This window comes from Notolepis coatsorum (genome assembly GCF_963971535.1).
Source record: "Notolepis coatsorum genome assembly, chromosome: 5".
NCBI lineage: Eukaryota > Metazoa > Chordata > Actinopteri > Aulopiformes > Paralepididae > Notolepis > Notolepis coatsorum.
The window spans coordinates 95,634,377-95,646,574 of record NC_140169.1 but is presented as its reverse complement, the minus strand read 5'-3'; the positions used below and the strand labels follow the sequence as shown (position 1 = coordinate 95,646,574).

General features: G+C 44.6%; 1 protein-coding gene across 1 annotated transcript in view; it reads right to left on the bottom strand.

Moving 5' to 3' along the window:
- Positions 1 to 12,198, bottom strand: part of LOC311227950 (exostosin-1) — a gene marked incomplete at both ends in the record, with an annotated part of 687,742 nt that overhangs the window by 184,645 nt on the left and 490,899 nt on the right. Inside the window, one exon of the mRNA XM_084313822.1 lies at positions 10,027 to 10,145. Coding sequence (XP_084169948.1) covers positions 10,027 to 10,145 — 119 coding nt within the window. The remainder of the gene's footprint in view (positions 1 to 10,026; positions 10,146 to 12,198) is intronic.

Genomic DNA, 12,198 nt, shown 5'->3' with positions numbered 1-12,198 from the left:
TTACGCTGGGGAGTGGCGTATGATGGTCGAGTGTGGGGGCGGAACATTGTTCAGCCACCCTCTCGTGGAACATTCCTGCTTGGCGCTCGGCATCTCAAGCCTGTGGAACGTTCTCTGTCTCCGAGTGGGACCTCCTGGGCCGGTTGTCGGAGGCCCCGTTTGAGCCTCTTGAGCAGGCGCCATTGGATCTGCTGTCTTTGAAGACAGCATTCTTTTTGGCCATCACCTCCACTAAACGCGGGGGGTGAGCTGTGTGCTCTCTCGGTGCGGCCTGAGTGCCTGTCTATTCGGCCGATAGCGGTGCGACTCTGAGGCCTAATCCAGTCTTCGTGCCAAAGGATATCCGGAGCTCTTTCGCGCCAGGGATATTGTGGTTCAGGCGTTCGTCCGCCTCCTCACGTTGGTGAGTTGGAGGCGGGCCTTCACCTGTCGTGTCCTGTCCGTGCACTGGGGGTTTACCTCAGGACTCTGGCTCTCAGGGCTTCCGTTCAACTGTTTGTTTGTTACGGTGGCCCTTGCACGGGTGAGGCGCTGTCCAAGCAGCACCTGTCACATTGGTTGTGTGGGGGCGTTGCCTTTTGCTGCACGTTGGCTGGACAGGTCCCCCCTCGGGCTGCTGCCCTGTTAGGGGGGGCCTCGGTGGAGGACATCGGTGCTGCGGCCTTCTGGTCCTCCCCGGGCCCCTTCTGAGGAAGGTGGAGTGTGACCATGTCCGGCGTCATATAGTAGACCGCGGGGGCATGGCCTGGTCACGTGCATGTGAGTGCAATTGTTTGTTCGTGAGCACAGTAGGTGCTAGGAGATAAGAGATATCTCATAATGGCGAAGAGCGAGACGCTCAGCCAGTATTCATATAACTAGGTTATAGGATAACCTTTCGTTTTACTGTACAAAAATATATTAGTCTGTAAAAGGTGGCAAGAGACTAACATTGGACTCCATTCAGTTAGATTTGTGATTGTTTTGATTCCACATAGTAGAAGTGGAGGTTTTCGTGACACGAAGCAGGTCAATATGGCCATTGGACGTTATTATTATTTGCAGCATTTTATGCTAAATGCAGTACCTTTGTTTTCCCAGACAATATTTGTCATTTTGGTTAATAAACATAAATGTGCATAAAGCAAGCATATCTGTCTATTAATATTTGAATAACTATGACTATCTGCAATTAATCCTGATTACATATTTTAATTGATTGACAGCCCTAATATATATATATATATATATATATATATATATATATATATATATATATATATATATATATATATATATATATATATATATATATATATATATATATATATATATATATATATATATATATATATATATATATATATTATACCATAAAGTATATATATATATGATATAATATATATGTTCTGAAGGATCAGATTAAACCGAATATATATATTTATTTATATATATATATATTTAATTGTATTTGTATATCCCCTGATATCCCTTGTATATTCCTTGTACAATATGCATTGAATATCCCTTCTAGTCTACTGAACATCCCATAATAGTCTCCATTCTACCATTGGACGAGACCTTGGTGCCAGGTCGCCATACCCCTCAGACCAGGTTCAATCGTACCGCTCAACATGTATGGACAAGTCCTAGTTCCGCGTAGGAATATGTCTACCGCACCACTAATGGTACTATTTATTCATAGTGCGTATATATACTGCGCTATTAAAGTAGAACTTTCTTTTAGTCCAGTTCCTTACCCTCCAACAGAGTGACAGACGCAAAAGCCTCCCCGCGAACCACGTGTGGGCAGTAAGGCCAATTCGGCCCAGTATCGGCATTGAGACATCGTGTATATTAATATTTGAATAGTCATATTTGGCACTATATCGTCGAGTTGGACGTATTCTATTAAGCTAATAATAGTCTATTCATATATAGTGCCTCGTGCGGTAAGAGTTCTATAGTAATCAGCACCCCCATCGTTTCGGGCATCAGCTGGACGCTTATCCAGGGTGGTTGACCCCACGTGAAGCTGCACCCGAGGAGCTCCAGGCCAAAGAGCGAGTGGACCTGTATATTGGATTATTCTACCGACGACGGCTAGCCTTCCCCGGCTTGGATTATGCTTTGAGTACTTATTCTATGGATAAAGGCCAACACTGCGGTGTGTTGGAAATACCCCCCCCGGAGAGGACGACAGGTGAGACGGCGCTCTGCACAGTGAGGTCGCCTCACGTCTCTCCGTCGTGGACCGGAGGACGCCGGCCACAGAGGGTCCAACTGCATTCATCTGTGGATCGAGGATCGTTGGGCACCGTGTCGCACAACTGTGGACTCTCCCAAGATACCCTCGGCCAGACGGGATCCAGCCAGTGACTCTCTAACCCCCCCCCCCCCCCTCCAGCTGTCCTACAAGCAGTCGGAACCTTCCCCTAGTGTATCCAGCTATATAATCATTCAAGTATCATCGCTATTGTTCCCTAAATATTCCAGGTTGTATATTTGCTTCCTGCGCAATCAGAGATTGGACATTCGATATTGATCTACCTACGAATACTCATTTGCCATAAAAGTGCATACTATTTCAAATCATAAATGTAATTAAGTGATCGTTGTACATACCTTTTGCTATGTATTAAAACTCAAACTTTCGATTTGGTACATTTGTGTTGGATCCGTTTATCAGGTGGGAGTGTTCAACATATTCATACCTAGTACTGGGTGGCCAGAGTCTAAAGTACAAGAGGTAGTGGTAGTAAGTATCATATCTAACCATACAGTCAGGGAATTGTACCCCTCAGTTACAATATATATACCATATTATAGCTATAGGCTCTTTTGCCTATAGAGGTCGCTGTTTGATACCATAACAGATTATACTGTTAAAGATTGGATTAGTCTTTACCCACATTGAGGTGGCTAAACTTGATTTATGTTAAAGGTCATAACGTCTAATTCTGACTTCTCTGACTTCTGGAGGTCGCCCCTGTCTTTAACTGATGCTGTGTTGGTAGGTGTATACAGTGTGTGTTTTAGCTGATATCATACTAAACGCAATTCACGCTGCCATTGATGATGAAAAGGGGTGAAAAATACTCCATGAGACTTGAAAGTAGTTTGACTTGCTAGGCGCAGGACAAAGAGAGAGAATATCACAGCACCATTTTACTTTCTCAAACTACTTTCTACTACAAGCAGTTGTACATACTGTGGCAGATATCACCCCCCATCCCATGGCTATGTGAAGGATGGACGATACTACTGCCACGGGAGGAGTGGAAGCAATTAGGTAGCTGATTAGGACTGATAGAACACACCTGTGCATCATTAGACCACATCCCACACGCACACACACCAGACACACATACCATAAAACACTAGGACAGATAGAGTATCATTGAGAGGAGGTGAGGTTGGAGCTGAGTACGTAGAGAACGAGATTGTTGGTAACGGAGTTTTGTGAGGTGAGAGGTAGTGAGAGGAGAGGTGAAGGTGAGAAGGTGTTCATTGTGTACTGGACCCTAGACTGGCTTGTGTACTGACCCTGGACCGGAAGACTACTCTGAGTATTGAACAATCCTTTTTTTTGTACAAGAGCCTGTTTTTGTGTTTTGGACATTGGACTGTATTACGACCATTCTATTTGCCCATCGGACTATATTCTACCTTAATCAATAAATATCCGTATTGATTGATATTGCACTTGTGTGGACAGTTGAATTATAATTTTTTTTTATAACCGTAACGAGTCTGAACACCACCAGGCTCGTCACAATACCTAAGTAAATGGAAGATTGCTCCACTTCTAGTACATTTGCATGTTCTTGGTATCTAGGAACATCTATGGATCTCGGGGAATGTATTCCCAGTGTCAGAAAGATTGTGTCTGTTACTAGGCTTGAGTAAACTGTAATGAACCAAAGGAGAATATCAATAAGAAAAATGTATTAGAATTTTTTTTAATCTTTGACAGTGATCATCATGCTAAAAATGACCAGACATGAAAAACTGCCACTGAGCTCATTCAGCACGTGTACAAAAAATCTAATCAAATGAATAAAGGGAAGATGATTAAACAGAAGGTTTTGTAGATACAGTACTGAATTATACCATCCGGACACATGCAATTTGAAATATGATCATAGAATATAGAATATCAGGCCTATAAATTACCATATTGAAGTCGCACATCTATGGATCGGGCCAAATCTCCCCTTTCCAATGGCAGAGTTCAATCTGGATTTAGTATCACCAGGCGTGCAGCAAAAACCGTGAATGAAATCTACTGTAAGTACAGTTACTTGTTTATAATGTACATTTCTCCGCCATTTTTCACCAGATTGCAACGCAGTTTTTTTTCACAGAAAGGTAGAGAAACGAACTGCGTTCTAATTTATGCAATAACATTCAGGTTTGTGGGAGATAATCCCAAAAAATAAGATAAATAAAAAAGTAAATCCACAAGTCAGATGATTGTCAGGGGCTGGCTTGAGCTGGGTAGTGTAGTTTTTCGAAATTACAAAGCCCATAAAAAGCCCTGGGTCTCCTCTCCTCATAGGACTACAAACAAAATGATGGGGCGCATTTCATAGCACCAATATTCACCTTTTTCCGACTAGATTTATATAACTCATATTTCACTTATAACACTTGGTAAACAAACGTATTGCTCAAATACACGTTGACTGCTGTTTTTACAGGGTTCTTTACTCTTGGCTACATTTGAAAAAGAAACGCAACATTAATTCATACATTCTGTAGAGATGGATTTATGGCGTGATGTCATTTGCGGTCCAACACCGGCCCGCTCGGGCTTAAGAGGTTAAAGCTCTTTCTAGGCTTTTGATAATGTAGGGGAGACCTTGCCCAACATGGAACGGCCAAGATACGAGAGAAAACTCAAGAAAACGCCTGCCTTTTTCTTTCTCTCATTTGACGCACAACTTTAAAAATAGAATTACTGATATTTCAGTGGGTCCAGGCATGCAGTCGTGCACACACGCGGTTACACGCCGTTGTAGTAGGTCACTGAGGCAGAAGTGCGCGCAATGATATGCACGTGCGCACAGGGCCGCCTCAGGGGGTGTGCGAGCAGTGCGGTCGCACAGGGCCTCGCGGGAAGGGGGGCCTCACACACAAAAAATAAATAAATAAATAAATAAATGTATTTATTATTATTATTTCTTTTTTTTATTTTTAATTTTTTTTTGTGATGCCCTTTTTCACCACAGACCTAAAATCTAGTTTTGCTTATATGCTTATATATTTCACATTAGACACGTTTGTAGAATGTGTCTGACTTGTTCCTGCCTCTGCGGCTCTGCAGACTGCAGTGTTCCGGTTTCTGCGGCTCTGCTGCTCTACAGATTTTAGAATAGTGTTTCCGGGCTCTTCCCGGACCCACGAGGTACAGGGATCTATTCAGCGCTATTCAGAGGAGCGAGTGGATGTCTTTTCAAAAGCAGCATTGATCAGAAGAAATTACACCGTGGGCCAAGACGAAGAGGATGTTCGGCAGATGGACTGAAGATGAAAGTTGTTGCATGTTAGAAGAACCTTCAGTCAGGCTATAGCTATGTCGGCTAGTAGTAGCAATTTGCTAAGGGCAGGGACACGTAACTAGGCGTTAGCTAACGCCAGTTAGCTAGCGTTGCTAGCGCTAGCTAGCGTTAGCTAACGCTAGCTAGCATTAGCTAACGATAGTTACGCGTCCCTGCCTTTAGTTAATTGCTAAGTTATCGAGTGCTAACGTGTGTCAGATAAACTAGGACTCCCAAGGGACTGGTACTTTTCATCTCCACGGAAAGTCTCCTTCCAACTTTGCCATTGATACTGCGTTATGGTGAGTTCATGCAACCTATTCTATTCCCGCCGTTGAGCTCTCTCTCTCTCTCTCTCTCTCTCTCTCTCTCTCTCTCTCTCTCTCTCTCTCTCTCTCTCTCTCTCTCTCTCTCTCTCTCTTTCTGTCTTTCTCTCTCTCTCTCTCTAAAACACAGTGCTTCCCAATCCTCTCCTCGAAGCACCCCAGCCGTTCCTTGTATTTGTTAAATTCCACCACCAGCACACCTGATTCAACTTAACAAGCCCTTTATTAGTTGAATCAGGTGTGCTGGTGGTGGAATTTAACAAATACATGGAACGGCTGGGGTGCTTCGAGGAGAGGATTGGGAACCACTGCTCTAACACACACACATACATGCCCTCTCTCTAACACACACACACTCTCTTAGCTGTCCATCGTGTTCGATGATGACGCTTGCTCCAGGGATGGGGAGAGGGGGGGGGTGGGGAGGGGAGTTAGCGACACTGCCGCTGGTGCCACTTCTCGTGGGCGTTGAGTCCGATCCTTGAGCCGCACACCCGTCCACAGATGGCGCAAGGGATGCCAGATACCTGGGGGATGCCAGCCGCCCGCTGGTGTCGTTGCGTGCGCCTCTCAGATCTTCGGTCTTGGTTCGTTTGGTGTATTTGGGAAACTGCAGTGGCACAAGTGACTTGCCAGGCTGATCTGTCGAGTGCCAGAGTTTCAAGCTGCGTGATGTTTGCACACTTTAGGAGGTCCCTGGTGTAGTCCTTAAAGCGTCTCTTTTGGCCTCCAGCAGCCCGCTTTGCTCCTCTCAGTTGGCCATAGAGGACTTGGCGGGGCAGGCGGTGGTCAGGCATACGTATGGTGTGCCCTATCCAACGAAGATGTTTTTTTGGCCACAGCTGCGGCCATACAGATTGAGTTGGTGTTGTTGAGGATGTCTGTGTGGGGGACTCGATCTTCCCAGGTCAGGCCGAGGATCCTTTGGAGGCAACGGATGTGGAAAGCGTCCAAGTTGGTGATGTGCCGGCGGTATGGGGTCCAGGATTCTGCTCCATAGAGCAGAGTGGAGAGACATACTGCGTTGTAAACGGCAACCTTGGTGCTGATCTTCAGGTTTCGGTTTTCAAAAACCCTGCTGCGTAGGCGTCCAAAGGATGATGCCGCTTTATTGATACGTGTGTGTATCTCCGCGTCAAGGGAGCAGCATGAGGACAGAGTGGAGCCGAGGTAGGTGAAATGATCCACTGTTTTGAGTGGAACACCGTTTATGTGAAAACTGGGAGGTGTAGAGGTTCGGGAAGTGAGTTGGGACATGACTTCGGTTTTTTGTATGTTGACCTGGAGACCGAAGGATTGGTACAGGCTGGATATGGTGTCGAGAGCATGCTGCATAGACTCTGGACTGTGAGCTAAGATGGCACAGTCATCAGCGTACTGTAGCTCACATACTTGGCAGGATTTTGTCTTTGTGTGTGCCTGGAGCCGGCGGATGTTGAAGAGGCTACCATCAAGGCGGTATTCCACATGGACACCGTCTTCATGTCCCATGGCTCGGCGGAAGAGGCAGGTGACGGCAGAGAGGAGGAGATTAAAGAGCACCGGAGCCAAGACACAGCCCTGCTTCACCCCAACATTAACCTTAAAGGATTCTGACTGGAGTTTCTTTCTGTCTTTCTCTCTCTCTCTCTCTAAAACACAGTGCTTCCCAATCCTCTCCTCGAAGCACCCCAGCCGTTCCTTGTATTTGTTAAATTCCACCACCAGCACACCTGATTCAACTTAACAAGCCCTTTATTAGTTGAATCAGGTGTGCTGGTGGTGGAATTTAACAAATACATGGAACGGCTGGGGTGCTTCGAGGAGAGGATTGGGAACCACTGCTCTAACACACACACATACATGCCCTCTCTCTAACACACACACACACACACACTGACACACAGACATGCTCTCTCTCTCTAACACACAAACACACATGCTCTCTCTCTCTCTCTCTCTCTCTCTCTCTCTCTCTCTCTCTCTCTCTCTCTCTCTCTCTCTCTCTCTCTCTCTCTCTCTCTCTCTCTCTCTCTCTCTTTCTAACACACAGACATGCTCTATCTATCTCTCTCTCTTCAATTCAAATGGGCTTTATTTCACATTCTTGTATTTCTCCCAGTAGGTATGGGAGTTTTGAGTTATTGTCCATGTTTTCAAAGTCTCTTTGGGTGTTTGCAATTTGTGGGAAGTATATGTCTCTGATGTCTTGGTATAGTGGGCAGGTTGTTAAGAAGTGGAGCTCGGTTTCCACCTCATCTTGTGTGCAGTGGGTGCATAGTCTGTCTTTGCTTGGGAGCCAGGTCTGCCTATGGCGGCCTTTCTCGATGGCTAGGCTGTGCTCGCTGAGTCTGTACCTAGTCAAGGATCTTCTTAGTTTTGGATCAGTCACAGTGCTCAGGTATTCTGCCACTGTATACTCTCTGTTTAGGGCCAAATAGCATTTCAATTTGCTCTGGTTTTGGGTTGTTTCTTTCCAATGTCTCTCTCTCTCTCTCTCTCTCTCTCTCTCTCTCTCTCTCTCTCTCTCTCTCTCTCTCTCTCTCTCTCTCTCTCTCTCTCTCTCTCTCTCTCTCTCTCTCTCTCTCTCTCTCTCTCTGGCCTTGCTCTGTTGGAGGGTCAGGGGCATTGTCGGGTCTGTGCAGCGATAACACTGTATATTGACTGTAGAACGGGAGCTCTCTCTCGCTCTCTCGCTCTCTCTCTTGCTATATGTTGACTGTATCATGCCCAGCCTCGGGCAGCGCTATTATTTAAGAATATGTTGACTCTATGAAAAAAAAATATATATATATATATATACATATATATATTTTTTTTTACCTTTTAGGGGGGGGGGGGGGCTCGCGTTTAAATCTCGCAAAGGGCCTCGCATTTCTCCCAGGCGGCCCTGTAGGCTACCAATTGGTGGGGGGTTGCTTGATCTGTGGTCCCGACTGGAAGGATGAGACAAGTTGTGCTTCAGTCTGAAGGAAACTGTCCTTCTGTAAACTAACTCTAAGTTACATTGTTAATTTAGTTTGTATTTACTTTTCTAGTTTAAGTTAATTCAATTAAAGAAATTGTAACTACAATTACATTTAAAACATTGTTATGCATAATAATCATCTGTTCTGTGCGCAACTGAGGGAACATGTATGCGCGTGCGCGGGAGCGTTTGGGCAGTTCCCATATTACGACTGCATCACTGAGTGGGTCCAAACGAAGAAACAGGGCAGTCATACAGGTCCTACAGGTTTTTGACAGCAAACGGAGCGCTTAGGTGGAGCACACTGCGTCAATGGAGCTCATAACATAGTACATATTTTCCCCCTGAATAATAATATTAAAATCTGTGTAATATTTGTGTCCATTTCATTATTTGTGCTTTCCCGAATTCAGATTCGGGCTCATCCCTACCAGACAGTATAGTAAAAAACATGCACCTTTGAGGTGCCCTTTCTCTTTGGTTGAGAACCTGCCCCCCAATGTCTGTGCACAATTGCACATACTGTACATACAGGATTTATACAACCTTCAGGACAATATCAACACTTGTATATTCGTTCTTGGTACATTTCTTAATAAGTATGTTCTCTGATTGTGTAAATAAACCTTTCTCAAAGCATTACATTCATTGCATTTCTGTGTACACATCTAGGATATTTTTAACACATTATACTTAAAATGTGGTGGGACAAAATGTACCATTTAAAAATGTGGTGGGGACATCTTCCCATTGTAAATGACACCTATGCCTATACCTAGCTACTTTCAAGTTTCAGTATATTTTCACCCCTTTTCAACATCAGTGGCAGTGTGAAAGGTAGGCTGAGATCTACCAAAACATACACTTTATACACCTATGCTCACAAAATTATTTAAAGACAATATCTGATAATGACCAGAAGTCAAAATTATGATGGTACAGTATGGTCATTTAATTAGCTAGGGTGATAACAGTGGGTGTGGAACCTTCAGTCATCAGCAGATCTCACCTGTCCCTAAGATCAGACTCCACCCACCGGATCTCACCTGTCCTGAAGATCAGACTCCACCCACCAGATCTCACCTCTCCTGAAGATCAGACTCCGCCCACCGGATCTCACCTGTCCTGAAGATCAGACGCCACCTACCAGGTCTCACCTGTCCTGACAATCAGACTCCACCCACCATATCTGAACTGTGTTACAGATGAGACTCCGCCCACCAGATCTCACCTGTGCACAGAACTTGGACTTTGCTACCGCAATGATGAGCTTGATGACGGGGGAGATCTGGGCCTGGAGAGGAGTCACCACATGGATCACCGCCGTGAACTGCCGACATGGACTCTTACCTAACACACATACACACACAGACAGACAGATTTAACCCCTTAAGCCCGATCAGCCCAGTAAATAAACCAAGATTTATTTCACGTCATAAATAGATCAATACAGTCCGTATTAATTAATGTTGCGTTTCTTTTTCAAATGTAGCCAAGAGTAAACTCAAAACAGCAGTCAAAGTGTATATTTTCAGCATTACATTTGAAACCGGATGATTTAGACGTGAGGAAATTATGCCGTCATGAAATCATTGTAGTCCTAAGAAAGATGATACCCAGGGCTTTCAATGGACATCGCAATTTCATAAAACTACACTACCCAGCTCACACCAGCCACTGTCAAAGCTGCAGCCGGCTGACGTGAAAAAATATTGACGTTATTTTCGTGATTATATCTCATGGGTCGAACAAACCTGAACGTTATTGCCATAAAATACAACGTATATTGTTTCTTTACTTTTCTGTGAACGTCTACCAAAAAACGCATCGCAATGTGGTGAAAAATGGCGGAGCTATGGACATTATACAAAAGTAACTGTACCTACACTAGATTTCATTCACAGTCTTTCCTGCCCTGTAACGGGCACCTAGTAGTAGCAGCAGTAACTCTTCCATTGGCAAGAGGAGATTTGGCCCGATCCATAGATGTATGACTTGGCCATATTAAGGTAATTTATAGGCCTGATATTCTATATTCATATTTAAAATTGCATGTGTCCGGATGGTAAAATTCAGTACTGTATCTACAAACCCCCCTGTAAATCATCTACCCTTTATTCATTTGCTTAGACTTTTAGTACACTTGATTTCAAGAAGGTGCTGAATGGGGCGGCCGGGTAGCACAGCGGACTAAGCGCCTGTCTAATACCGCAGAGACACTGGTATCGAATCCGGCTGTCAGCGGTGCCTCCGGCTTGGCCGGTCGTCATACTGGCACAATTGGCAGTGTTAGCGGGAGGGAAGCCGATGGGTGGTAATCTGGTCGTTGTAAACAGCGACTCTTACAGGTCGGTCAGGGCGCCTGCACAGCGAGGGAGGGAAATGGTGTAACGTGTGACCTCCCACACGTTACACTTCACCAATGAGAGTCATCGCTGCCAGGTGAAAAGAGGCTGCTGGCTGTCTCCTATGTATCGGAGGAAGCATGTGATAGACTTCAGGGCTCCCTAGACCGACCAGTGGGGGGCACATGCACGCAACGACCAGGAAGGGGAGGGGGGAATTGGCATAACGAGTCGACTAAATTGGGATGGGAGGAAAATACAGAAAAATAGGAGGAGAAAAAGTGGATACAAAAAAAGAAGGTGCTGAATGAGCTCAGTGGCACTTTTTCATGTCTGGTCAATGTTAGCATGGTGTTATTCACCGTCAAATATGAACAAAAATTATGATAATAATAATTGTGACCTATTTTTACAGATTGTGAAAGTACAGAATGATGTGTCATATGTTGCAATCTGTAAATGTTTGAAGAATACAGTATGTGCTAATTTGAATCTTGTAAAACGTTTTTTTCCCTTGTTTGCTTTACGCTGAGAAAACGCCTCTCGAAGAAAAGGCTAGAATTGAACACCTCTGCCGGTTTCTGATGGGCGTGAACAATAGCCCCCTACAACCTGCCTAGTCACTCCCCTCACTTGAATAGCATTAATATATGGTAAGCTGTCAGTTATGTCACAGTAAGTGCTGTCATGACTGTGGAAATAGCTGTTATACAAGCTTATACAAGTAGAAGAATAAAATAGAATAGAATAGAGTCTTTATTGTCATTATACAGACAGCATTATACAGCTCAGACTCAACAGTGCACAATTAAGAAACATCAATGAATACAAGAATGGTAACAATAGGTAGTAGTAGTAACATCACAATAAAATTAGTGTAGCAGGGTGGATTATCCCTGCTTTGTGGGAACGGTTGTTGGCAGTCACAAGGTAGCTAGACACAGCAGAGCTCCGTCTGACTGCACCCTCGTCTTTGGGCCTGGAGCGTCAAACTGGGGCCCGGTAGTGGGAGTCAATGGGGCCCGGGATTTACCAACCTGGTTTGGTACTCTGGTCTT